Here is a 23,982-nt window from a genome sequence, read left to right on the forward strand (position 1 = left end):
GGAGCTATTCGGCTTGGTATTGAATGAAAGAGTTGCTGGATGTCCTTCTGAGGAATATAGTGGCAAATTACGTCCAGTTTGGGTGTCAGATCGTCAACATCCCGAGCTACGTGGAAGGCTCTGCCCATAGTGCTCCAAATGTTCTCAATTGGGTGGAGTCCCGGCGACATTGCTGGCCAAGGCAGGGTTTGCCGGACATGAAGACAAGCAGTAGTCGACTCTCCAACCGTGTGCAAGCGGGCATCGTCTTTCTGAAATATAAGCCCAGGACGGCTTGTCACGAAGGGCAACAAAACGGGGCGTACACTATCTTCGATGTAACGGTGTGCTGTAACGGTGACGCGGCGAGGGCTGCTACTGTGAAAGACATCGCAGCCCAGACCATATCTCCAGGTTGTTGGGCAGTATGGCTGGCGAGGGTTAGGTTGAAACTCACTGGCTCTGGGAGTCTCCAGACACGTCTTCGTTGGTCTTTTGCACTCAGTTCGATGCGGCACTCATTACTGAAGACAGTTCCACGACAGTCAACTAGATACCAGGCTGAAGTCGTGTCTGGAGAGTTCCCGGTGGTGGGATATCAACCTGAATATCGCCCACCATACAACCTGACAACCATGAGTGGTAGTCTGCAGTGCCGTTTCTGGCTCCTTCAGTTGTCATCTGCGGCACTCTTACAGTACAGCGGTACGTCGACAGTCTTCCACGTCCTGTCTTGTACCCTTCGTGGTAAGCAATTTAAATCCAGTACACAAGTAAACAAACAAGGAACAATTGTGAATCTGTTGGCTGATTGGACTGGTGTCACAGGGTTCTGCTCTGGCTCCACTGCCTTCCTTCATAGCAATTTTATATGAGTAATATTTGTGTGTGTGTGTGTGTGTGTGTGTGTGTGAGAGAGAGAGAGAGAGAGAGAGAGAGAGAGAGAGAGAGAGGGAGAGAGATAGGAAATAATCGTGGTGGACCGTAGCAAACTAGTCAAATGACTGACCACACAAAAAGCTTCCATCAGAGATGAAAAATGCGATTGATAAACCCCACATTTTCCCTTCTAAACTGAAAGCCTTCATTGCGGTGAAACTTTTTCATTCAGTACAGGTGTTCCTCGCAGTAGGTTAGCACTTTGCATTGTACGGCAAGTATTACGTACAATAAACTTTATTTGTTTCTTAAAATTTTATTGCCTTCATTGTTTGTTTTTAAATTTTCTTATCTGTTTCGTAGTAATTACGTAATGATTCGTTCTACAAATAGGTGCCGTGGCTCATATGGTCCCACAGCACCGGATACATTTCACAGAATTAAACAGATACGTTCATCGTGAGTGGACTGTATGGTCTGGGTAGATAAAAACTAAATACGTTATTGATTGCAGTGTTTGGGAGACCCGGAGTCGAAGGCTGTCGGTTTAAGCGACTTTGGAAGTATTGCTCCTGTTGCGCTGACGGGTGCGATAAAAACATTTATCCCGGTAACGGACGGTGACATTGTACCATTAATAATATCCATCGACAGTGAAGGAACGGCGACGTGATAGATTTGGACGGTGATGACAAGAGAGTGTGCACGTCCAAGGCTTCTTCGTTTTCTGAAGCGGCTTTGGCGGAAATCTGAAGAGAAAAATACAGCAGAGGCATAGTACAGCGTTGATTTACAGGAGACATCCCGTACATCGTCGCTTGGTCACACAGCGACGTCGGTATTTACGGTAGTTCCAATCCCCAGGTTCTGACCAAGGCTTTCGGGAGATTTCCCTTGGTCGTAAGGGAAATGTTTGGAAGAAAGTCCCCTTTCAGACATTCCCAATTGGGTATCCCGCTATGCACTCAAAGTCTGCTAGATATTTTGCTGAGTCCAAGAAAATTTTTCAACAGCACACCTTGCTTTAATGAGTACTGAATGGAAGACGTAAAAGATTTAACGAAGACGATTGGTGGCCGTATTTGGCTCTAGTAGATATTCGCATAGGTCTATATTTTGAGACCTGTAATTGTTAAAGGGGATGCCATAAAAAATGTGGACTAGATGAGTACCAGCACTACCCATCGGATGAGGTATTCTTCAGCAGATATTTAAGTTACAATATCAGAATCGTGGTAAAGTTTTTTTTTTCAATATTATACTTGAAGTCCTGGTCCCCAGATTCGCCAAACACCATACTTATTAAAAACGTAAGATATGCCTATGAGAGCGAGGTAATAACTCGCAAAGCGTCTGTTGTAATCTGTGAAATCCTTACAAGCACTTTTAGAACAGAACTGCAGTAGATTCGCCAGCTACAGATGTGCCAGTTCGTTGTTAGACGATTCATCATTATGGTATTGATGATGATTATGCAGTGTATTGTCAAGCTGTAAGTGATTTGCAGTTGCTGCTTTGATATATAAATGCGACGCTTCGCTTTCATCCCTTAAAGAATTTAATTGAATAATAGTTTGGCTCTGAAAGCCATAAAGTCGATATGAAATTCACCTGCGGTTTTACTACGTGATTAATAACAGCACGGAGCCATAGTTCCGACCATAGACTCGGTTAAACGAATTGCGTCACCACCTTCTGGAACCATGGAGGGAAACTATTTTAGTAAAAACGTATGTCTGCTGCCAAAATTTCTAATTCTAGACAATGAAAGTATGAAATGATCGCGTGGAATTGATGGCCGGGAGGCCCCATCCGGGATAGTTCGACCACCTGGTGAAGGCCTTATTTGAGGTGACGCCACATTGGGCGACTTGCATGTCGGTAAGAACATGATGAGGACACAACAACATTCAGGGCCCGAGCGGAGGAAAATCTCCAACCCGGCCGGGAATCGAACCATAGACCGCTGCATGGTAGGGAAACACGTCACCACTTTTCTTATCTCATTTTGTTTGTAATTGTTCGTTGTATTTGTTCGGGCCGGACGTCCAATGACACCAGTTGAAGTTGATACTTGATCCATTCCCTCAGGTTTCTTTTTTATTTTAGAGGGCAGTTAACCGTCTCACGAACACGCCGAACTACCGTGCCGCCAATAAATACACACATCAAAAAAGTCTTGCATCTCCCCGGTTCCCATAACTCCTGAAGACAGACGTTGACTGTGGATATTGTATCACAGACACAATCCCTTTGACAGTTCAGAGATGTCACTAAACCCGCACAAAGATGTAAGAAACCATGCATGAGCAGCGCCTAGACGGAGAGGGTCCAACAGCCGATCAGTTCCAGTCATTACACCAGGAAGGAAGTGTACGGCTCGTGTTGTCTGTAGTTCAACCATGCCTGGACGGTCAATATCGCGGTGCGATCGAGTCCGCAATTGTCACTTTGTACCAGGAAGAACTCTCAACAAGGGAAGTGTCCAGGCGTCTCGGAGTGAACCAAAGCGATGTTGTTCGGACATGGAGGAGATACAGAGAGACAGGAACTGTCGATGACATGCCTCGCTCAGGCTGCCGTAGGGCAACTACTGCAGTGAATGACCTCTACCTCCGGATTATGGCTAGGAAGATCCTGACTGCAACGTCACCATGTTGAATAATGCTTTTCGTGCAGCCAAAGGACATCGAGTTATGACTCAAACTGTGCGCAATAGGCTGAATGATGCGCAACTTCACTCTCGAGGTCCACGGCGAGGTCCATATTTCCAACCACGACACCATGCAGCGCGGTACAGGTGGGCCCAATAACGTGCCGAATGGACCGCTCGGGATCGGCATCACGTTCTCTTCATCGATGAGTGTCGCATATGCCTTCAACCAATGAATCGTCGGAGAGTGCAGCTAGGTGGGGGTTCCCTGCTGTTTTGGGGTAGCTTTCTGTAGGGCCGACGTACGCTGCTGGTGGTCATGGAAGGCGCCGTACGGGTGAACGATACGTGAATGCCGTCCTCCGATCGATAATGCAACCATATCGGCAGCATATAGGCCAGGCATTCGTCTTCATGGACGACAATTCGTGCTCACGTCGTGCACATCTTGTGAATGACTTCCTTCAGGATAACGACATCGCTCGACTTGAGTGGCCAGCATGTTCTCCAGACATAAACCCTATCGTTCATGCCTGGGATAGATTGAAAAGGGCTGTTTATGGACGACGTGACCCACCAACTACTCTGAGGGATCTACGCCGAACCGCCCTTGAGGAGTTGGACAATCTCGACCAAAAATGCCTTGATGAACTTGTAGATAGTATGCTACGACGAATACAGGCTTGCATCAATCGAAGAGGACGTGCTACTGGCTATTAGAAGTACCGGTGTGTACAGCAATCTGGACCACCACCTCTGAAGGTCTCGCCGTATGGTAGCACAACATACAATGTGTGGCTTTCATGAGCAATAAAAAGGGCGGAAATGAGATTTATGTAGACCTCTGTTCCAGTTTTGTATACAGCTTCCGCAACTATCAGAAACGAAGTGATGCAAAACTTCTTTTGATGTGTGTGTTTGGTGCCTCAGTACATAAGAAGTGGCTCCCAGCTAAGCAGGCAGACATTCTAAATTATATTTTAGATACTGCGGCAGTATGTTATAACGATTGCAGACGAGGTATTTTTTTATTCCTCTTACATGACGGTTTATAGTCAGTTAAATTTTGATATTCGTCGCCTTTTCCAGGTAGACTGTATATTCTCTGGTAAAACATTCGTTACAGATCGGCTGTCCATTTTTATGATCGTGTTTTAATGTCCCGTTATCGATATGCTCACGTGCATTTACACAAATCATACACGCCTGGAAATTGAAATAAGAACACCGTGAATTCATTGTCCCAGGAAGGGGAAACTTTATTGACACATTCCTGGTCAGATACATCACATGATCACACTGACAGAACCACAGGCACATAGACACAGGCAACAGAGCATGCACAATGTCGGCACTAGTACAGTGTATATCCACCTTTCGCAGCAATGCAGGCTGCTATTCTCCCATGGAGACGATCGTAGAGATGCTGGATGTAGTCCTGTGGAACGGCTTGCCATGCCATTTCCACCTGGCGCCTCAGTTGGACCAGCGTTCGTGCTGGACGTGCAGACCGCGTGAGACGACGCTTCATCCAGTCCCAAACATGCTCAATGGGGGACAGATCCGGAGATCTTGCTGGCCAGGGTAGTTGACTTACACCTTCTAGAGCACGTTGGGTGGCACGGGATACATGCGGACGTGCATTGTCCTGTTGGAACAGCAAGTTCCCTTGCCGGTCTAGGAATGGTAGAACGATGGGTTCGATGACGGTTTGGATGTACCGTGCACTATTCAGTGTCCCCTCGACGATCACCAGTGGTGTACGGCCAGTGTAGGAGATCGCTCCCCACACCATGATGCCGGGTGTTGGCCCTGTGTGCCTCGGTCGTATGCAGTCCTGATTGTGGCGCTCACCTGCACGGCGCCAAACACGCATACGACCATTATTGGCACCAAGGCAGAAGCGACTCTCATCGCTGAAGACGACACGTCGCCATTCGTCCCTCCATTCACGCCTGTCGCGACACCACTGGAGGCGGGCTGCACGATGTTGGGGCGTGAGCGGAAGACGGCCTAACGGTGTGCGGGACCGTAGCCCAGCTTCATGGAGACGGTTGCGAATGGTCCTCGCCGATACCCCAGGAGCAACAGTGTCCCTAATTTGCTGGGAAGTGGCTGTGCGGTCCCCTACGGCACTGCGTAGGATCCTACGGTCTTGGCGTGCATCCGTGCGTCGCTGCGGTCCGGTCCCAGGTCGACGGGCACGTGCACCTTCCGCCGACCACTGGCGACAACATCGATGTACTGTGGAGACCTCACGCCCCACGTGTTGAGCAATTCGGCGGTACGTTCACCCGGCCTCCCGCATGCCCACTATACGCCCTCGCTCAAAGTCCGTCAACTGCACATACGGTTCATGTCCACGCTGTCGCGGCATGCTACCAGTGTTAAAGACTGCGATGGAGCTCCGTATGCCATGGCAAACTGGCTGACACTGACGGCGGCGGTGCACAAATGCTGCGCAGCTAGCGCCATTCGACGGCCAACACCGCGGTTTCTGGTGTGTCCGCTGTGCCGTGCGTGTGATCATTGCTTGTACAGCCCTCTCGCAGTGTCCGGAGCAAGTATGGTGGGTCTGACACACCGGTGTCAATGTGTTCTTTTTTCCATTTCCAGGAGTGTATTTAGTTATGAAACGGTTTCAGCTGTTTATTCATTTATGTTAACTTCAGTTTTTTAGTATGTAGTTGTGATTCACGTGTCCCATTACACGTACGTCATATCGGCCACAAAACCGAAATTTAGAAATATAACAAAAAACAAGAAAATAAAACCAGAAGTCATCACAAAGTAAATCCTTATGCCGTGTATGCCCCTGCTGAAGCATGGAAGAAGTGAAATCTAAAACTTAGTCAATCTGCACAGAAGCATCCCTATGTAATGTAGTATGAGAATTATTGCGATATAAACGTTGTCAGTCGTTAAGAGCTGTAATAGCACAGAATAAAATAATTTATGAAGGATACTAGTACGTTAAAATAATGAGAGCAGATCCTCAAGAAAATATGAGTCTACGAAGAAAGGACCAACAAAGAATGAATAATATAAATATGACAGGATGGGAACCAGTAGCTGTAAAATTGCAGAAACGCTACACAAATATGATAGATGAGACAAGAACGAGCACACAGCAAACGTGTGCAGAGAGAAGAATGCATGCTGTACCAAAGCAGTCAATATCTACGGGAGACAAAGCATAGATACAATAAAAAGTCTTTGACCAGTTGCAGCTCCAATCCATTTACACACAATGGAACTACAGATTAAGAGTCGTGCTCGGCGCAGGATTCGGATCGGCAAGCCCGAGTACTGCTCAATGGCTCCTACCACTGCCAGCGCGCGCCCAGACCACATGAACTTCACTCGGCCACTGTGCGCGAGAGACAGGCCGAACACATTTCGCATAGCTTGGCGGAAGTTTTGGGTGTCGACCGACGCTGCCACACCTAGTGACATAGCCTTGCATTGCCACGATGGTCGTATGCCCTGTGGAAGTTCGGCCGCCGAGTTGCAAGTCTTTTCGATTGGCGCTGCATTGGCCGACTTGCGTGTCAATGATGATGAAATGACGAGAAGACAACACAGTATGCAGTCCCCGAGCGGGGAAAATCCCGGTCGGGAATCGAACTCGGAGCGCTATATGACGGTCAGAAGCGCTTTTTTTCCTCTCCTGGAAAAGAGAGGGGGGAAAAAAAACAAGATCCACTTTCCACTGTCCCTTGTGTCCTAAGAAAAAAACAAGTCCATGTCTTCAAGCGTTGGCGTCCATCTATGCCTGTCCCAAAACAACTAACCTGTTACTAAAGAGGGAGGGCGGGTGTAGGAAAGTAAGAAAGTAGTGGGAAACAACAAAACAACAGACAGGGAAGCGCAGAAAGTAAGAGGAGTTTAGTAGAGTTTTTTTTTATTTTATTTTTATTATTATTTTTTTAATGTACTAGAATTTCGGGAATCGCTCTCGCCTTTGGATAGCGGAACATGAAAACATCTCGAAATTAGAGATTCTGTTTGTCGTTCGTTCAGAGCATCATGTCGGCAAGATAAGCATCAGCATCTCGTGGCTTGAACGTCCCAGCTCGAAGGTGGGTAATGAAAGACGCTCCATAGAAATTTGGAAAAAAGCGCTCGTATTAGGGATTGCGAATAACTGCACAGGTACTTCCAATAAACCAGTTCCGATTTCTCATCGGCGCCCAAAAGGTAGCGGATCGTATGGCCACGCATCCCATTCACAACGTTAGTTTTCCCTGCAAGGTAACGAATCACGTCCGGCAATAAAAATGTCTGGAAAGTGATCTGAGGAGGTGTCTGTCGGGTAAGAAAGCCAACATACGCTACGCGAGCCTCCAGATGTCAGAACACGGACCAGGCCACCGTGAAGACAAAGGGGTGTGTCAGCGAGGTGGATGCGATGCAAATGAAACTGTTCGACCTGTTTGCCATTGACGTTGATATACAAGGCGGACTGGTGTCGAGAAAGCCAGCATGCAGCGTTTTCCATACACGACCTCATGTGATCTGGGGAAACTTGTGTTCGACTGGACTGGGAGGCAGATGCATTTGCAATGCGTCATGTACACTCTTTGTCCGGCGCGGTTAGTGGAAGTAGTAAGAAGTGGAGGGTCTAACTTAATTCCAGAATGAAACGCCGAAAGTGGTAAAAGGTGGTGTAATGTCTAATAACATGACTGGGGTTGACATGGAAACTGGCGCATATTCCCGTAGAAGCGGTCCAGTGAGGCTTGTCGGGCTATGGCGCCGAAATTTCAGTTCCGAGCTAACAAAAAGTGCCTTAACTCTGTCCGGCACGTGGAATAAGCCAACCCTACCATTCACGTACTGAGAAAGCTGTACAACATCAAGGGGTCTGAGTCCAACGAGGCCAGCCCTGATTATTTGGAGGAAGCGTCTGCTGTGTTGCTGCCGAACGACGGAGATCACTCGTAAAATCAGTGCCCATGAAGTGGACAGTGGTGACCACATTTAGAGGAGCGATACATCTCTCAGGTAGGCCCTCACCAGTGAGCGATTTGGAAATGTTAAGAGAACTGCCCGATGCCTCCCCATATGTCGCCCATATGTCAGAGCCACGACGATTTTATCTTCACTGAATAGGTAGAGGACAAGATCGTCAGCCTAGGCCTACAGCAGAAGCTATGTCCATGCAATGATAGGCCCACCAAGTGCTGGCGAAGTCCCTGGTGTACGAGTTCTAACGCCAGAGCATACACTATCGTGGAAAGTGGGCAGCCCTGTCGGACAGAGCGTTCAGTCCCCAGAGACGCAGTGAGGCGTCCGTTATCGAGAATTCTTGATGTCGCACCGCTCAAGAGGCCCATTACCATTGTTGCTATATGAGACAGAAAACCCACGCGCCGGAGGACCGTCTTCAAGAAGGTGAGATCGACTTGGTCGAATGTCTGAAGTCAAGTGATGGCAGTGCACCAGGCAGAAGTGGCGATGCAGGGAGTGTGATCATGTCCCTGTAATGGAAAAGGGTCAAAAGGGTCATATGAGTATTGCTGTCACTACCCAGGGTTATCTGATCAAGGGATGTCGCGTTTCATGCTGTCTTCTTTAGTCGTAATGCCAAAAAATGGTGAACATTTTCACGTCGTTGTTGGGTAGAATGATGGAACGGCCGTTAGGTCAGGGGACTTATTGGCAACTCCCACCTTCATAGCGTCAAGGACTTCATCCGTGGTCATGTCTTCCTGAAGTTCTTGTGCCACGTCCTCTGGCATGACGTCGACGGTTAGTGCCGCTTCCTTCTCAGATAAGATCGGTCGATGTGAGACGGCAGGGTCCAGCTGCATAAAATAGATATGGAAAGCTTTAGCGATAGCGCATTGCATAGTACATCGTCGTCCTTCCGCATCAGTTAGGTTGTATATGACAGCTCGACGACGACGCCGGCGTTCTGTGAGGAGGTGTTAGATCGATGGAGTTTCGTGAGACACATCGTCGTGGGTCGAGCGTCATTCCATGAGTGAAGTGATCTGTGCTTTAGCACAATGCACTAACTCCTGACGGGTGAGAGAGAATGCCATCAAACTACAGTCACGTAATATCGTTTAACAAAAGCCCATGGTGCTGCACATGCCAATTCTTGACGTCTTTGCCTTATCTCGACAATGCTCTGAGTAGATCAGGCGATACGCAGGAGGGGCAGTTTAGACGCGATACGCAGGAGGGGCAACATCGACGGCAGGAAGCCTATGCATTCTGAATTATCATCCAGCAGTCAGGGATAGTCAGGTGGGCTACGTTTAATTTTCATAGGCCATGACTGTGCTACACCTGTTGGCGGGCGAGAGCGATGTCACAGATGTAGGCCTAATGGTCGGAGAAAGCCAGAGGTCATAACTTCAGCATGTCAAGTATCACCAGCAAGGGAACTTGTGAGGTATACACATTCGAGACGACTTGACGAAAGTGCCGTATAGTATGTGAACCTGTGCAGGTGCTATGAACCATCCTCCACGTGTCTATGAGCTGAAATTCGTCGATGGTGACAGAGAGGGATGTCCATGGGGAAAGGGGCGTTTATAAGCAGGCCTAGTTGGTCCCCACCGAGGACCAGAGCATCCAGGGGACCCTCAAAAATCGGCGTTACCTCGTCAGCAAAAAGATGTATCGTTTGCGACTTCGACTGGAGCCGGATGGTGCATATATAGTTAGTGTTCAGATGCCAAAAGGCATACGAGCCTTACTCCTAGTATTAGGAAGGTACACTACATGTGGGGGAGCCCTGCGTGGAGGTCGATGGCCAGTCCGATACCATTGTCAGAGGCATGGGAGATGCGTGCTGTGTAGCCAGTGAGAGTGTAGAAATCAGTGACGATCAGTTCTTGGAAGAGGGCGGGGTCAAGGGTGTCATGTGTAACAGCCGTGGATGGTCTCCACGACCGCTGGAAATCGTGCTCAGCCAAACCGCCTTCTAATGACCTCATCCTCCGTGCCCAGCGACTAACTGTACTTCTGCCGACAGCAGATGCTCCATGACTTTGCACATGGGTTTGTCAATATTCCCCACAGATTCTTTCTCTGCTGTGAGAAATTCAATGATGGCACGTTGCTTGTAACGTACATCACCTGCAGACGCCATTTTGAAACTATCCTGCAGCTACGCGATCTCTCGGAAGTGGCGGAAACTTGGCGTGCTCCCTCAGAAGACCTCAGATAATACATACGTAACGTTTCGCATTCGTAGCATTATTTTCGGCTGAGAAAAAAATGCCGTGCATTACTTTCTGGGCAACCCACGTATACACAGAAAATAATAGCTGTCCTTCACTGGGGCACTCCTGACGATACCCTTGTATGAACACTCGCCGTCGAGGACAACATGCTGGGTTCTGTTACTGAAGAAGTCTTCAAGCCAGTCACATATCTATGAACTCATTCCGTTTGCTTGTACCTTCGTTATCATTCGACAGTGTGGCACCATGTCAAAAGCTTTACGGAAATCTAGGAATGTGGACTCCGCTTGTTGCCCTGAAAGATGATTACTGTTAATGAAGTAAAAGATCCACACAGTGGACACCAAATGAAAAAGCTACTCCTTATGTTTCTGATCCTGACTGCCATAAAAATGCCAAGGAACTGTTAATCAGAACTCAGGGAGAAGTTGTAGTCTAATTCACAATCGATTTATTGATCTTAAACAAGACAAGACAACAAAATTATTAAAGAAACATTCATACAAAAAATATTTATTTAACAAAAGCCTTACTAAAATGGGATCTACGGTGGACAAAGTGATCTGCTGGGGATCGACACACGACACTAACCAGACCCCTACTCGCTCTATCTCACTTCATACACGTGAATCCTGGTTATGGCATCAAACTACGCGCCCACCAAGCATCTATATTCTACCATACAAAAAAGAAAGGAAAAATATGGTTCGTAAGAACAGGATGCTGAGAAATAGATATTATAGCCCTACGTCGCAGGAGCGAATACTTCACCATCCGACTGGTCAAGGCGGCACACTACGATGCGCTCGGCGACTGAAGTCATGGACGGCGGAAATCTGTTATTAAATGCACGTTCCCGAAAAATGCAAGTACGCGGTCTCGCATTCGGTTAATTCAGAACGCAGGTACTTCCCTAAGAGCCTCTGAATCCCCGACAGTTTCCAGTGTGCAGGTGGACCCGTTTGCTGTTCTACGAAACCAATTCGACTCCGTGCCACGACTGTGCGTGTCGGAATACGTCAAATGTTTGGATGGCTTCCTCATCAGCTCAGTTCCAAATGCACATTCCTCTTTTTTGTCTTCCCCCAATTTCACACAAGCCAATCACGAGCTGGAGTCCGGTGTTCTAAGCTCGGTGAATGGTCTTTGCACTGCAAACCGATTTGACCAATCAGAGACTTAAAGTTAATTGGCAGAAAACGGAAAAAATTCAGCTTTGCGGCCTCTTTCCCACACATTTGCCATGTCTTTTGCTAACACAATACAGGGTGGAAGCACAGTCCTCCATAAATAGCTTGTTATCTCCCCTGTTGCGTCCATTTCAAAGTTTGCAAAGAACAGCCATAAACTCGTATTGACAAAGCATGTTTTGAAACAGTGTCTGGACGTCAGAGCCCCAGTTTCCCTGTCCCACAGACATTTGCAGAACGTTTACATTTCTTTTGGCGGCTTGCTTGCTAACAAGGCCTAAAATGCACTGTCGGCGACATTTCGGCGCTAGGCCGTATACCTGGACGTCTGGCGCCAAAGCTAATGTGTTTTGCACAATGCGACCACTGCACACGGCCGTCTGGAAATGTCTCTTCATCGTTCCCCAGAAAAAACGCGCTTTGTCACCCCACCAACGCCGTGCTTTTACTGCAGTCGTTTAAGTTGGTACCCTGTTCCTTTGAATGCAGGTAAAGCTTACCGTATTTCTTTCCCTAGAACACGCAAACAAGACCATAAACTGCTGTCCACCATTTCATCACAATGTATGAAGTCAAATCGCCGTAGATCGTATTGCCTACACTGAATCAGAAGTGAGAGCGCTCTGCAATCTCTCAGCCCTTCATCCATGGTTCGCAGGATGATCTCATGTGGGGAAAGGGCAAGCAGCGATTTATTTTAGCCTGACTTGTTAACCATTTGTAACTTTCAGAGAAGAACCACGAGTGGCAAATTTAAGTAAAACCTATACATTCCCCCAGCTGCCATGTCATAATTTTCTTCCTTTGCCAAACAACGGAGTTTACACTGTATGACCCCACTAACATGTTGTGCAGGCACAATTGCAAGAGAGTTCTGGAACAGTGGTTTATTAAGTTTACTAAGTGAGGAACTGAGGAAAAGTGAAGTCAGTAGCTTATGAAAAAGTACATCCTCGGTACAAAAAAAGTGTAATTGTTTCACGTATGTTGTTCCAAAACTCAGCATTTCTCGTTTCACCAGCTATCGATGGCCTTTTAAAATTCTTTCACCGAAAAAGTCTGTAGTTATTGGCATAACGTGGTAGATAATGAAGTTTTACATAATAACCATATGGTAAAATACTCTCCTCTTTGTGAGCTATCATTTGATAAAATCTCATTTCGATGTCTGAAACTGTTTATGAGATGTGAGGTTTCTTGTGGATGAGATTTTCATTCTGCAGCGGAGTGTGCGCTGATACAAAACTTCCTGGCAGATTAAAACTGTGTGCCGGACCGGGACTCGAAGTCGGGACCTTTGCCTTTCGCGGGCAAGTGCTCTACCATCTGACCTACCCAAGCACGACTCACGCCCCGCCCTCACAGTTTTACTTCATCTCCTCCCTTACAAACTTTACAGAAGCTCTCCTGCGAACCTTGCAGAACTAGCACTCCTGAAAGGAAGGATATTGCGGAGACATGGCTTAGCGGCAGCCTGGGGGATATTTCCAGAATGAGATTTTTACTCTGCAGCGGAGTGTGCGCAGATATGGCTAAGCCATGTCTCCGCAATATCCTTTCTTTGAGCAGTGCTAGCTCAGCAAGGTTCGCAGGAGAGCTTCTGTAAAGTTTGGAAGGAAGGAGACGAGGTACTGGCAGAAGTAAAACTATGAGGACGGGGCGTGAATCGTGCTTGGGTAGCTCAGTTGGTAGAGCACTTGCTCGCGAAAGGCAAAAGGTCCCGAGTTCGTCTCGGGCCGGCACACAGTTTTAATCTGCCAGGAAGTTTCGACTCTTGTGGATATTTCACTCTGGCTTGATCGCTGGCGCGGCGCGGTCGCAAATCGGTGTTCTACATCAGATTAATTTTCTGAGATTGGTGGCAAATACCTCCACCCAAGTCTAAAGAAAAATTCAATATTTTAGTTAAATTTCACACACAACAACATATTATGTAATGTTTTGTGTCAGCTGAAGAGGCAACACCGTGTTACGAGTGGAGGCCGAAATGCACGCGTTTTAGCTCACGCAGGTTGGCGTGAGGAGGAAAGAACTATACTGGCGTGAGGTCTGGAACATGACAATGAATGAGAATTCAGAAAGCGGACGTAATTAGTTTGATACTTAATTTTAATCCATTAATGATGAACGTCGCTCTTGACGGTACGTGATTCACAATATTATCTGTTCGGAATACATTATTGAAGTCATTATAGTAACTGAATATGGCGCCTTGCTAGGTCGTAGCAAATGACATAGCTGAAGGCTATGCTATACTGTCGTCTCTGCAAATGAGAGCGTATGAAGACAGTGAACCTTCGCTAGCAGAGTCTGCTGTACAACTGGGGCGAGTGCTAGGGAGTCTCCCTAGACTAGACCTGCCGTGTGGCGGCGCTCGGTCTGCAATCACTGATATTGGCGACACGCGGGTCCGACGTATACTGACGCACCGCGGCCGATTTAAAGGCTACGACCTAGCAAGTGTGGTATCTGGCGGTGACACCACATAATGTGCACCAAATACAAAAGCAAAGCGACCTCTAATTTTCATTGCACACGTTTCCGAATTTCGCGCTCTCTTACTTTCACGTAGATATCACAATAACTATGATCTTTAACGAAGTGATGGGCACATCATCATGAAACTGACATATAAAGCTGTAATTAAAGCAAAAATGAAATTTTTCTACCAAATAGTTTCTGTAAAATCGTTTGAGAAAGACTGAAGGGCTCGCACGCTCCTCGATTTTGTCGTCGGTGACCTTCCGAACAAACGAATGAACTGGACCAGCGGTTTGGACGAAAACTGGTTACTGCGCAACGGCCACTGTATCCTGCACAAGCTGTGAGGTTCCACCTCTTTGAGACAGTTTCAGCGGTCTATTCTAGGGGGCGATATTTCATGGGCCGCTCAAAAAATGTTCAGATGTGTGTGAACACTTATGGGACGTAACTGCTAAGGTCATCAGTCCCTAAGCTTACATACTACTTAACATAAATTATCCTAAGAACAAACACACACACCCATGCCCGAGGGAGGACTCGAACCTCCCCCTTGACCAGCCGCACGGTCCATGACTGCAGCGCCTTAGACCGCTCGGCCAATCCAGCGCAGCTTGGGTTGCTCAGTGTGGGGTAGTTTGGACGAGGGTGTAATGGGTCCGTGTGTGCTGGGTTCGCAGGTGACGGAGGGCCCCAGCCACGGGCAGCTGGTGGTGGGCCGTGAGGGCGCGGCGTCGCGCTTCTCGCAGCTGGACGTGGAGCGCGGCGCGCTGCTGTACAAGCACGACGCCTCCGACTACTACAGCGACCGCGTCGCCTTCCGCGTCGACGCCGGCGGCCGCGCCTCGGCCGACGGCCAGCTGCTGGTGCGCGTCTTCCCCGCCGCCTACTGGGAGCCGCTCGTCGTCGCCGCCAACCGCACGCTGCTCGTCGAGGAGTCCACCAGCGTCGTCGTCTCGTCAGACGTCCTCAAGGTCGGCCTCTCGCCTGCTCCAGTAGCACTTGTTTTCTTTCTGAGAATGATTCTTTACATCTCCTCATTACACGCTTCGCTAACGACGGTGTTGGCTGAATAGGTGAAGATGCTCAATGAAATTGTGGCAGACCTAAATAAGAGTACCTTGTATCGTATTGTATTAACATACGGGGGACCTAGAAATGACAGAGAGGCTCCGTCCCCGCCGCAGCCGCAGTGGTCCACAACCCCACGACTACCACAGTCCACTCCACCCCTCCGACGCCCCTCACAGAACCCATGATTATTGTGCAGTTCGGCCCCCGGTGGACCCCCCCCCCCCCCTTAGGGAGCGTCTCACACCAGACGAGTGTAACCCACGTGTTTGCGTGGTAGAGTAAGGGTGGTGTACACGTACGTGGAGAACTTGTTTGTGCAGCAATCGCCATCATAGTGTAGCTGAGGCGGAATAAGGGGAACCAGCCCGCATTCTCCGAGGCAGATGGAAAACCGCCTTAAAACCATCCACAGACTGGCCGGCACCGGACCTCGACACTAGTCCACAGAGCGGATTCGTGCCGGCGACCAGACGCTCCTTCCCACTCCGGAAAGTCGTACGTTAGACCGTTCAGCTAACCGCGCGGACAAGAGTACCTTACTCAAAGAAAGAAGGAGTCCATGAACTGGAAGTAGCACGAGAATTGCTTTTCCTTTATTGTATGTTATATGTTAACCGGGGACCTAGAAATGACAGAGAGGCTCCGTTCCCACCGCAGCCACAGTGGTCCACAACCCCACGACGACAACCACGGTCCAGGTCACCCCTCTCCCCCCCCCACACCGAACCCAGGGTTATTGTGCGGTTCAGCCCCCAGTAGACCCCCCAGGGAATGTCTCACACCAGACGAGTGTAACCCCTGTGTTTGCGTGGTAGAGTAATGGTGGTGTACGCATAGATGGAGGACTTGTTTGCGCAGCAATCGCCGACATAGTGTAACTGAGGCGGAAGAAGGGAACTAGCCCACATTCACCAAGGCAGGTGGAAAACCGCCTAAAAACCATCCGCAGACTGGCCGGCTCACAGGACCTCGACCCAAGTCCACCGGGCGGATTCGTGCCGGGGACCAGGCGCTCCTTCGCACTCTGGAAAGCAGTGCGTTAGACTGCTCGGCTAACCGGGCGGGCCTTTCCTTTATTACTTGAACTACAAGGGCTATTCGGAAATTAAGGTCCGATCCCTCTTGAAATTGAATAGTACTGTGAAAATCGAAAACGTTTTATTTGCAACAGGTAGTCACACGCTCCAGCTACTTCTCTACATTGTCGCCGCTTCAACTTGGACATTTGTCGTAGCATTGTGCCAACTTTTGAATACTCTCGTCGCAGAAGGCAGTCGCCTGCGCTATCCACGAATACTCTACGTTGGTTTTCAGCTCGCTGACTGTGCCAAAATACGAGGGGTGTTTGAAAAGTCCGTGCAAAGTCCGAGGGATGGCACCACCGGCGCGTATCGAGGTGATGTTTAGTTAGTAGCATCTTTGGAAAGAACGCACACCAGGTTTCAGCCATATTGGTCTATTTCTTTATGTTTGGCATTCGTGGTGAATCAAGGAAGTCGAGTGATTGTCAAAAAATGAAAGAAAAGGAATTTCGTGTGGTGATTAAACATTACTTTATGAAAGACAAAACGCCTAAGGAGACTAAAGACTAGCTTAATAAACATTATGATGACTCAGCACCTTCTATTACAACAGTTAATAAGTGGTTTCAAAATTTTTGGAGTGGCCATATGGGCACAAGTGGTGCTGAATGCTCTGGACGCCCTGTGGAGATTACGACTCCAGAAATCATTGATAATATCCGCGATATGGTGATGGATGGCAGAAAAGTTAGGGTGCGTGAGATTGCTAGTGCTGAGGGCATCTAGCATGAACGGGTACATAATATATCGCATAAACATTTGGACATGAGAAAGCTACCCGCAAGATGGGTAGCGCGATTGCTCAAGTCTTACCAAAAACGGAATCGTGTGAAGTGTTGCAAGGATGGTTTGCAGCTGTTCAGGAAGAATCCGCAAGACTTTAAGCGTCGTTTCGTCACTGTCGATAAAACAGGGATACATTACTATATTACTGAGACCAAACAACAGTCTAAACAATGGGTTACCAAGGGAGAATCTGCACCAAAAAAGGCGAAACCGTTCCTTCAGCCGGAAACGTTATGGCGACAAGGGATAATCCTCATCGTCTATCTGGAAAAGGGTAAAACTATTACCGCTGCATATTATTCATTCTTATTGGACCGTTTGAAAACCGAGCTGCAAGAAATAAGTCGGCGATTTGACCGCAAAAAAGTCCTTTACCATCACAACAAAACACCAGCACACACCTCGGCAGTTGTGGTCGTAAAATTAATGGAAATAGGATTCCAGCTCGTTTCACATCCCTCCTATTCTCCAGACTTGGCTCCCTCGAACTACTATTTGTTCCCCAATTTGAAGAAATAGCTGCCGGGACAAAGATTTATTCAAACGAGGAAGTGATTGCAGCAACTAATAGCTATTTAGCAGCCTTGGACAATTCCTATTTTTCGGAAGGGATCAAAAACTGAGAACAGTGTTGGATGGAGCGTATAAGTCTAAAAGGAGTCTGTGTCGAAAAATAAAAAAGGTTTACCCCAAACATGTAAGTAAGTTTTAGTTTAGCATGGATTATTCAATCACCCCTCGTATTGTCTTCAAAACTAGCAGTCCATATGAGCAGAGGTGCAGAGGTGAAACTCAGGGACAACCAGATATGGGCTGTATTCGGGAGGTGACCAAACACTTCCTATCGAAGACACTGAAGGAGCATCTTCATTGCACCTGCAGAGTGCGGCCGAGAATTGTCATAAAGCAGGAACCACATGACAATTGTGTTATGTGGGCTGCATGACATCAGGCGAAATCTCTCACCAGTCCCTCATGTCTGGTGGGAGACGCGATTTCCTAGGCACCTTTAAGTGCTCCCTGTGCACTCAGTATTGAAAAGAGCGACGTGACGCGATCGACTGACATACTAGAGACACTGCCCAACGCATCTGTGCAAAGCTTCTTCAGATCTTCACAGTGGTTTCCATTTCGCGACCGATCGGAACTTAATTTCAAAAGAGTCCGCGCAAGAATCAAGCTTCATTTAAAAAGCAGTACAAAATTGCCTATTCTGAGAACTACAACCAGTAAGAAAATCGCAATAATATTCTTCTGCTTCTGGCCACAGATAATTTTCAGAACAAGCATATCCTGGTATTTCTCACGGCAGATGATTCGTAGTTCTGAAAGTGTAAAGTAGAACATTTTAGAATTTGAAATTATATAGTAATAATAATAGATAACTTTTGGAGATTATCATGCAACCTTACCGGTGTAAGACAACTCAGCCGAACTCAAACTCTAATCCATTGGAGTCTTCAGCTGGAGGAGAAGATTTCAAAGTAGTAGTCTCTCAAAGTCCATTATAAGTCGTCCTCAATTTGACAAGACTCAGGTTATTTCTGTTTATCGTACAACCTTACCGGTGTAAGAAAACTCAGGCAAACTCAAACTCTAATCAATTGGAGTTCTCTAAGTGGACACGTAGGAAAGGGACACTTTTGCTTGTTTAAGGGATTCGTAAATTCTGTCCATTAACAAAAAGTTTCAGATGTAGCTTCATCAATATTCAGTGGTGAAGGTTTTCAAAATGTTCAAATGGCTCTGAGCATACTATGGTACTGAACATCTGAGGGCATCAGTCCCGTAGAAGTTAGAACCACTTAAACCTAATTAACCTAAGGACACCACACACATCCATGCCCGAGGCAGGATTCGAACCTGCGACCGTAGCGGTCGTGCAGTTCCAGACTGAAGCGCCTAGAACCGCTCGGCCACACCGGCCGACGGTGAAGCTTTTGACCACGCAGATGTTTACACCTCTGTCATGCCTTTGAGGATTACTGTGTGAGCTTCCTGGTTTGTAAGTCCCAGGTTTTTATAACATACACATGAGAATATCCTCGTTTTGGAAACGTTACTTCTACAGTGTCAAATCTTCACTCTACTGTAATCAAGTTGCGCAAAAATCGAATATTTGTGTAGCTCTTATTGTGGCCACAACACGAAACACAGAATATATCAAGATTTTTCACGGCTACGTCAAGCTAATTCTAAGAAAATGCACGAATCATAAACTTTAGGTGTTCAAAGCATACATAGTAACTGTCGTGTATAGTATACCGCATTAAATGTAATTTTAGGCAGAGGCAGATCCGTGCTAAAATCCATGCATAAGGTTTCCTTTCCCAAGCCCTTTCAGCTTTCCTCCTCTACTTTTTTCTTCCTCTAGTAAAAAGCGTTTCTTTATAATCTGTGAAACTCAATTAAAGTTTTCAAATTCTTCATTTGAATCTCAATACGCCTCAGTTATGCTAGTGCAGTGCACTTATCTTTTCCCATTTCGAGGCATTTTAATTTGATTCTGTATTTGTTACAGGTATTACACATATCTGTGTCGGGAACAGAAGGCAACATTAAATATGTCTCTATATATTTCATAAGATTCCTTAATTCTTGGGTGAGCTCTTTGAATAAACTGAACATTTTACTTATAGCACTTTCCTCAGAGGGGTGTACTTTACTTGTATCTGTTAACCCACAATGACTATTTCTACTCGTATGTTGCTCAAAGTTATTAACTGTTGAATATAATAATGTCCGGTGCCTGTTGTCATGTTTCCCCTCTTATCAATAGGGGCACTCCCGGCAGTTCGAAGACTAGACACTAAATATTGAAACTTATTTTTTATTTTCTGTATATTGACATGAATGCCTTACAACAAAACTGTATCTTTTTTCTCCGTGTCTTATTTGCCCTTGAACTCTGAACCTGTTAAATCTTGCTTCACATTCATCTTTCCTAGGCTTCTTAAGCCGTACTGGAAGTGCAGAAATGGGACCACACAAATCACCATTCTGCAAAACTAAGATTCCATTAAGTTTAATTCATTTAACATACTTTAGTTTTATCTTCAGGCACGTTGTCAAAACATTGTAACCTACAATGACAGTTGTTTCCATTTCGTGAGCTCGTAAATTAATATTTTTGTTTGGCTTTTTTCTGTTCTTCGTTAGTTAATGACCTCCTTTCAAACTTCACGACAGGCTTCATACAGTGGCTCACTTTCCGTAACAGTATTTTCAAAAAACTGCAGAAACTTTAGCGCTCTATATAAAGACCTGCACACGTAAGCTTAATGTGCCAATGATGCACATAATTACGACAATGTTTGAGAACGACTGTGTGTTAGTGCTGCAATCTGTATCATTATTTATTTTAAAGACGCGCACTTAATAGAGTAAGCCTTATTTCTCCTGTTTCATATGGACTGAGCTCTTTCCTTCCTTGTACAGGTTCCTTTGAAGGCCCATTTACAGTACATTTGAGCTTGTTTTTCCTACTTACTTTAATAGGAAATGCTGGGTCTGCTGCATACTTTCACGTACTGGTGAAAACTAAGAAACCGAAAAAAATGGACTTAGCTCTTGCTTTTTCTGGACTATTCATATGTGAAACTAATTAAGTTTTTCAGTTTTACAAAATAAGTGCAAATGTTACTGATCATTAAGATCAAGAAGAGTATCTAAACTGAAATATTAATGTTCTGTAACATTTATAAAAGTGGACTTGACTCACTATTATCCTGGGCTCTTCAAATGGTAAGAATTAAGAATGAAAGTAAATAAGAAAACGAGGAGAAGCGTGAGATTACAAGGAAAGAAGAGTGGAGTAAAATCACGACTCATAGATCACAACTAGAGCATGTTACAAAGTTCAAGTGCTTGGTAAATATTACTAAGGAAGACCCCAAATATGTCCTGCAAATAACATCAAGAATAGCGGTAAGCAAAACAGATTTCAACAAAAAGAGGCAATTGCTATGGCACTCAGTGAATAAAAAATCTGAGAAAAACACTGACCGAATACTATGTGTAAAATGGAGAGCTGGAAAAAAGTAAAGAAAGATCAAGACACTGGAAACTGTAGGGTGCGAATTGAGAAGACAGTGAGAATAGAGGAGGTGTTGAGAAGTTGATCTGATGGAATTACATTTTTCTTGAAACATGTGAGACCGGTAATGAACTAGCACCTCGGCAATGCTAACGATTTAAGAAGGGGTTAGGTTAGGTTAGTGTTGTTTTAACGTCCCGTCGACAACTAGGTCATTAGAGACGGAGCGCAAGCTCGGGTTAGGGAAGGATGGGGAAGGAAATCGGCTGTGCCCTTTCAAAGGAACCATCCCGGCATTTGCCTGAAACGTTTTAGGGAAATCATGGAAAACCTAAATCAGGATGGCTGGAGACGGGATTGAACCGTCGTCCTCCCGAATGCGAGTCCATTTAAGAAGGGGAAAATGGACAGAACGTTTGCACTGAAGTTCGTGTTAGGGAGGGCACTTGACGAGGACAGTTCGCGCAGGGCTGTTAGCCATAGTGCCGGCCGGTGTGGCCGAGCGACTCTAGGCGCTACAGCCTGGAACCGCACGACCACTACGGTCGCAGGTTCGAATCCTGCCTCGGGCATGGATGTGTGTGATGTCCTTAGGTTAGTTAGGTTTAAGTAGTTCTAAGTTCTAGGGGACTGATGACCTCAGATGTTGAGTCCCATAGTGCTCAGAGCCATTTTGTTAGCCATAGTGTTGTCGTGGTGTAATGGTTACCATATCTGCTTAGTCAGCAGAAGACCTCGTTGAAGTCTCGGCCGTGGCACAGGAGATCAAAACCAATTGCAAAATGACTTAGACATGATATCTGTATGCTGAGAAATGTGGCAATGTCTCTGAATAAGGAATAATGTGGCGTCACCCACACTAATGGGAAAAGAAATCTACGAGGTTTGGAACTGTAAAAGCTTCGACTATTTATTTACAGTTCGTACAAATAGATACGTGTCTCAAAGTTTTGCTGATATCCAGAGTAGTCGCCAGTATTGTGTATAGCCCCCGTTGCCAGCGATGTGGAAGTCATAGGATACTCTACGCAGTGCCAGTTGTGTTAACAGTTCGAGAGGCGCGGTCTTTTGCCCAACGAATTTGTAGCAGTTCTGAAGCGAATGCCGTGCAGCGTTTCCCTCAGTCTAGAAATCGAGTTGAACTCACGAGGGCGTAAGTCAGGAGAGTGCAGTAGGTGGTATAGCACTTAGCAGCCCAGTCAGTCATACAAATCAGAAACAGCTTGCACTGTACATGCTTGAGCATTGTCCTGAAAAATGGTGATCAGGTCCAGCAAAAAGTGTCATCACTTCTGTACCTAACTTGGTCGTAGGTTGTGTTCCAAAAATGAACAGCATAGGCAGCGATTCATGTCAGGGTCCAAGTCCGGGATAAGTTCAAAGGGCTCTGAGCACTATGGGACTTAACATCTGTGGTCATCAGTCCCCTAGAACTTAGAACTCCTTAAACCTAACTAACCTAAGGACATCACAAACAGCCATGCCCGAGGCAGGATTCGAACCTGCGACCGTAGCTGTCGCGCGGTTCCGGACTGCGCGCCTAGAACCGCTAGACCACTGCGGCCGGCTCCGGCATAAGTGGTGCGCGATCAAGCACCTGCCGTCGGAATCGCAGTAGGGGCATCCTCATTGGCTCTGCACTTTGCGGCCGAGAATCGTCGTGAAGAAGAGTGCATAACACATACGTTATGTCGGGTTGCATGAAAATAGGCGAAATCTCTCAGCTGGCACCCGTACTTGGCAATAGAAATTGTTCTAGCCATCCTTACGTTCTGAAAGCTCAATACAGGAAAGAGCAAAGTGACGCGATCGACAGGCGTACTAGAGACACAGCCCAACACGTCTGTGCGAAGCATCATTGGATTTTTCACTGTCGTTTCCGTTTCGCGACCTATTGGATTTCGTAAAGGTTATATATATATATATATATATATATATATATATATATATATATATATATATATATATATATATATATATATATATATATATCGGCTACCAACCACTCACTTTGTTGTTCTGGCGTGGCAGTCTCATTGTGTTGCGTTGTGCTGTTTCCATTTCCGTGGCTCTCAGTTTGTGAACAGTGACCAAGAGAGCCACGAAAATGGAAACATCACAACGAGACTGCCACGCCAGAAGAACAAAGTGAGTGGCCGTTACAAAACATTTCCTTGCAAACATCAGTCCAGCTTCCAAAGTGACATCGCCCCTTACTAAGTTTTCTCTTCTTCCACAGGATGACCACTGCATTTACGAAATGACCATGTAACATCAGCATGACCTTATTGTAAAGTTGTTTTTGTAATGGCATTTAGCCTGAAGATGAGGTATAACCCTCGTAACATGTCGCTAAATAAACAAGTAATACAATAGTTGTCAAAGTTTGTGACTGGTAGCGATGATTAAAAAAACCTTCACGTACTTCTTGAGACAGTCACGATGAAAAAATAGTCAAAATGGCTTCAAATTCTATTGGATATTACTTTCCGAATAGCCTTCGTCCCAGTGGCTGCTGCTCCCATTTTGACAACACATACATACCTTCCTAAAATGAAAGTCTGTGCGTGGCGAAATTTCTCACCATCCTAAATAACACGAATTGTTTGAGTGTTCCTTT

At 46.4% G+C, this 23,982-nt stretch overlaps 1 protein-coding gene across 1 annotated transcript in view; it reads left to right on the plus strand.

The window, feature by feature from the left end:
* LOC124796073 (chondroitin sulfate proteoglycan 4) overlaps nt 1-23,982 on the plus strand; it is a 543,527-nt gene that overhangs the window by 422,112 nt on the left and 97,433 nt on the right. Inside the window, exon 14 of the mRNA XM_047260159.1 lies at nt 15,065-15,358. Coding sequence (XP_047116115.1) covers nt 15,065-15,358 — 294 coding nt within the window. The remainder of the gene's footprint in view (nt 1-15,064; nt 15,359-23,982) is intronic.

Source organism: Schistocerca piceifrons, chromosome 4 (genome assembly GCF_021461385.2).
Source record: "Schistocerca piceifrons isolate TAMUIC-IGC-003096 chromosome 4, iqSchPice1.1, whole genome shotgun sequence".
NCBI lineage: Eukaryota > Metazoa > Arthropoda > Insecta > Orthoptera > Acrididae > Schistocerca > Schistocerca piceifrons.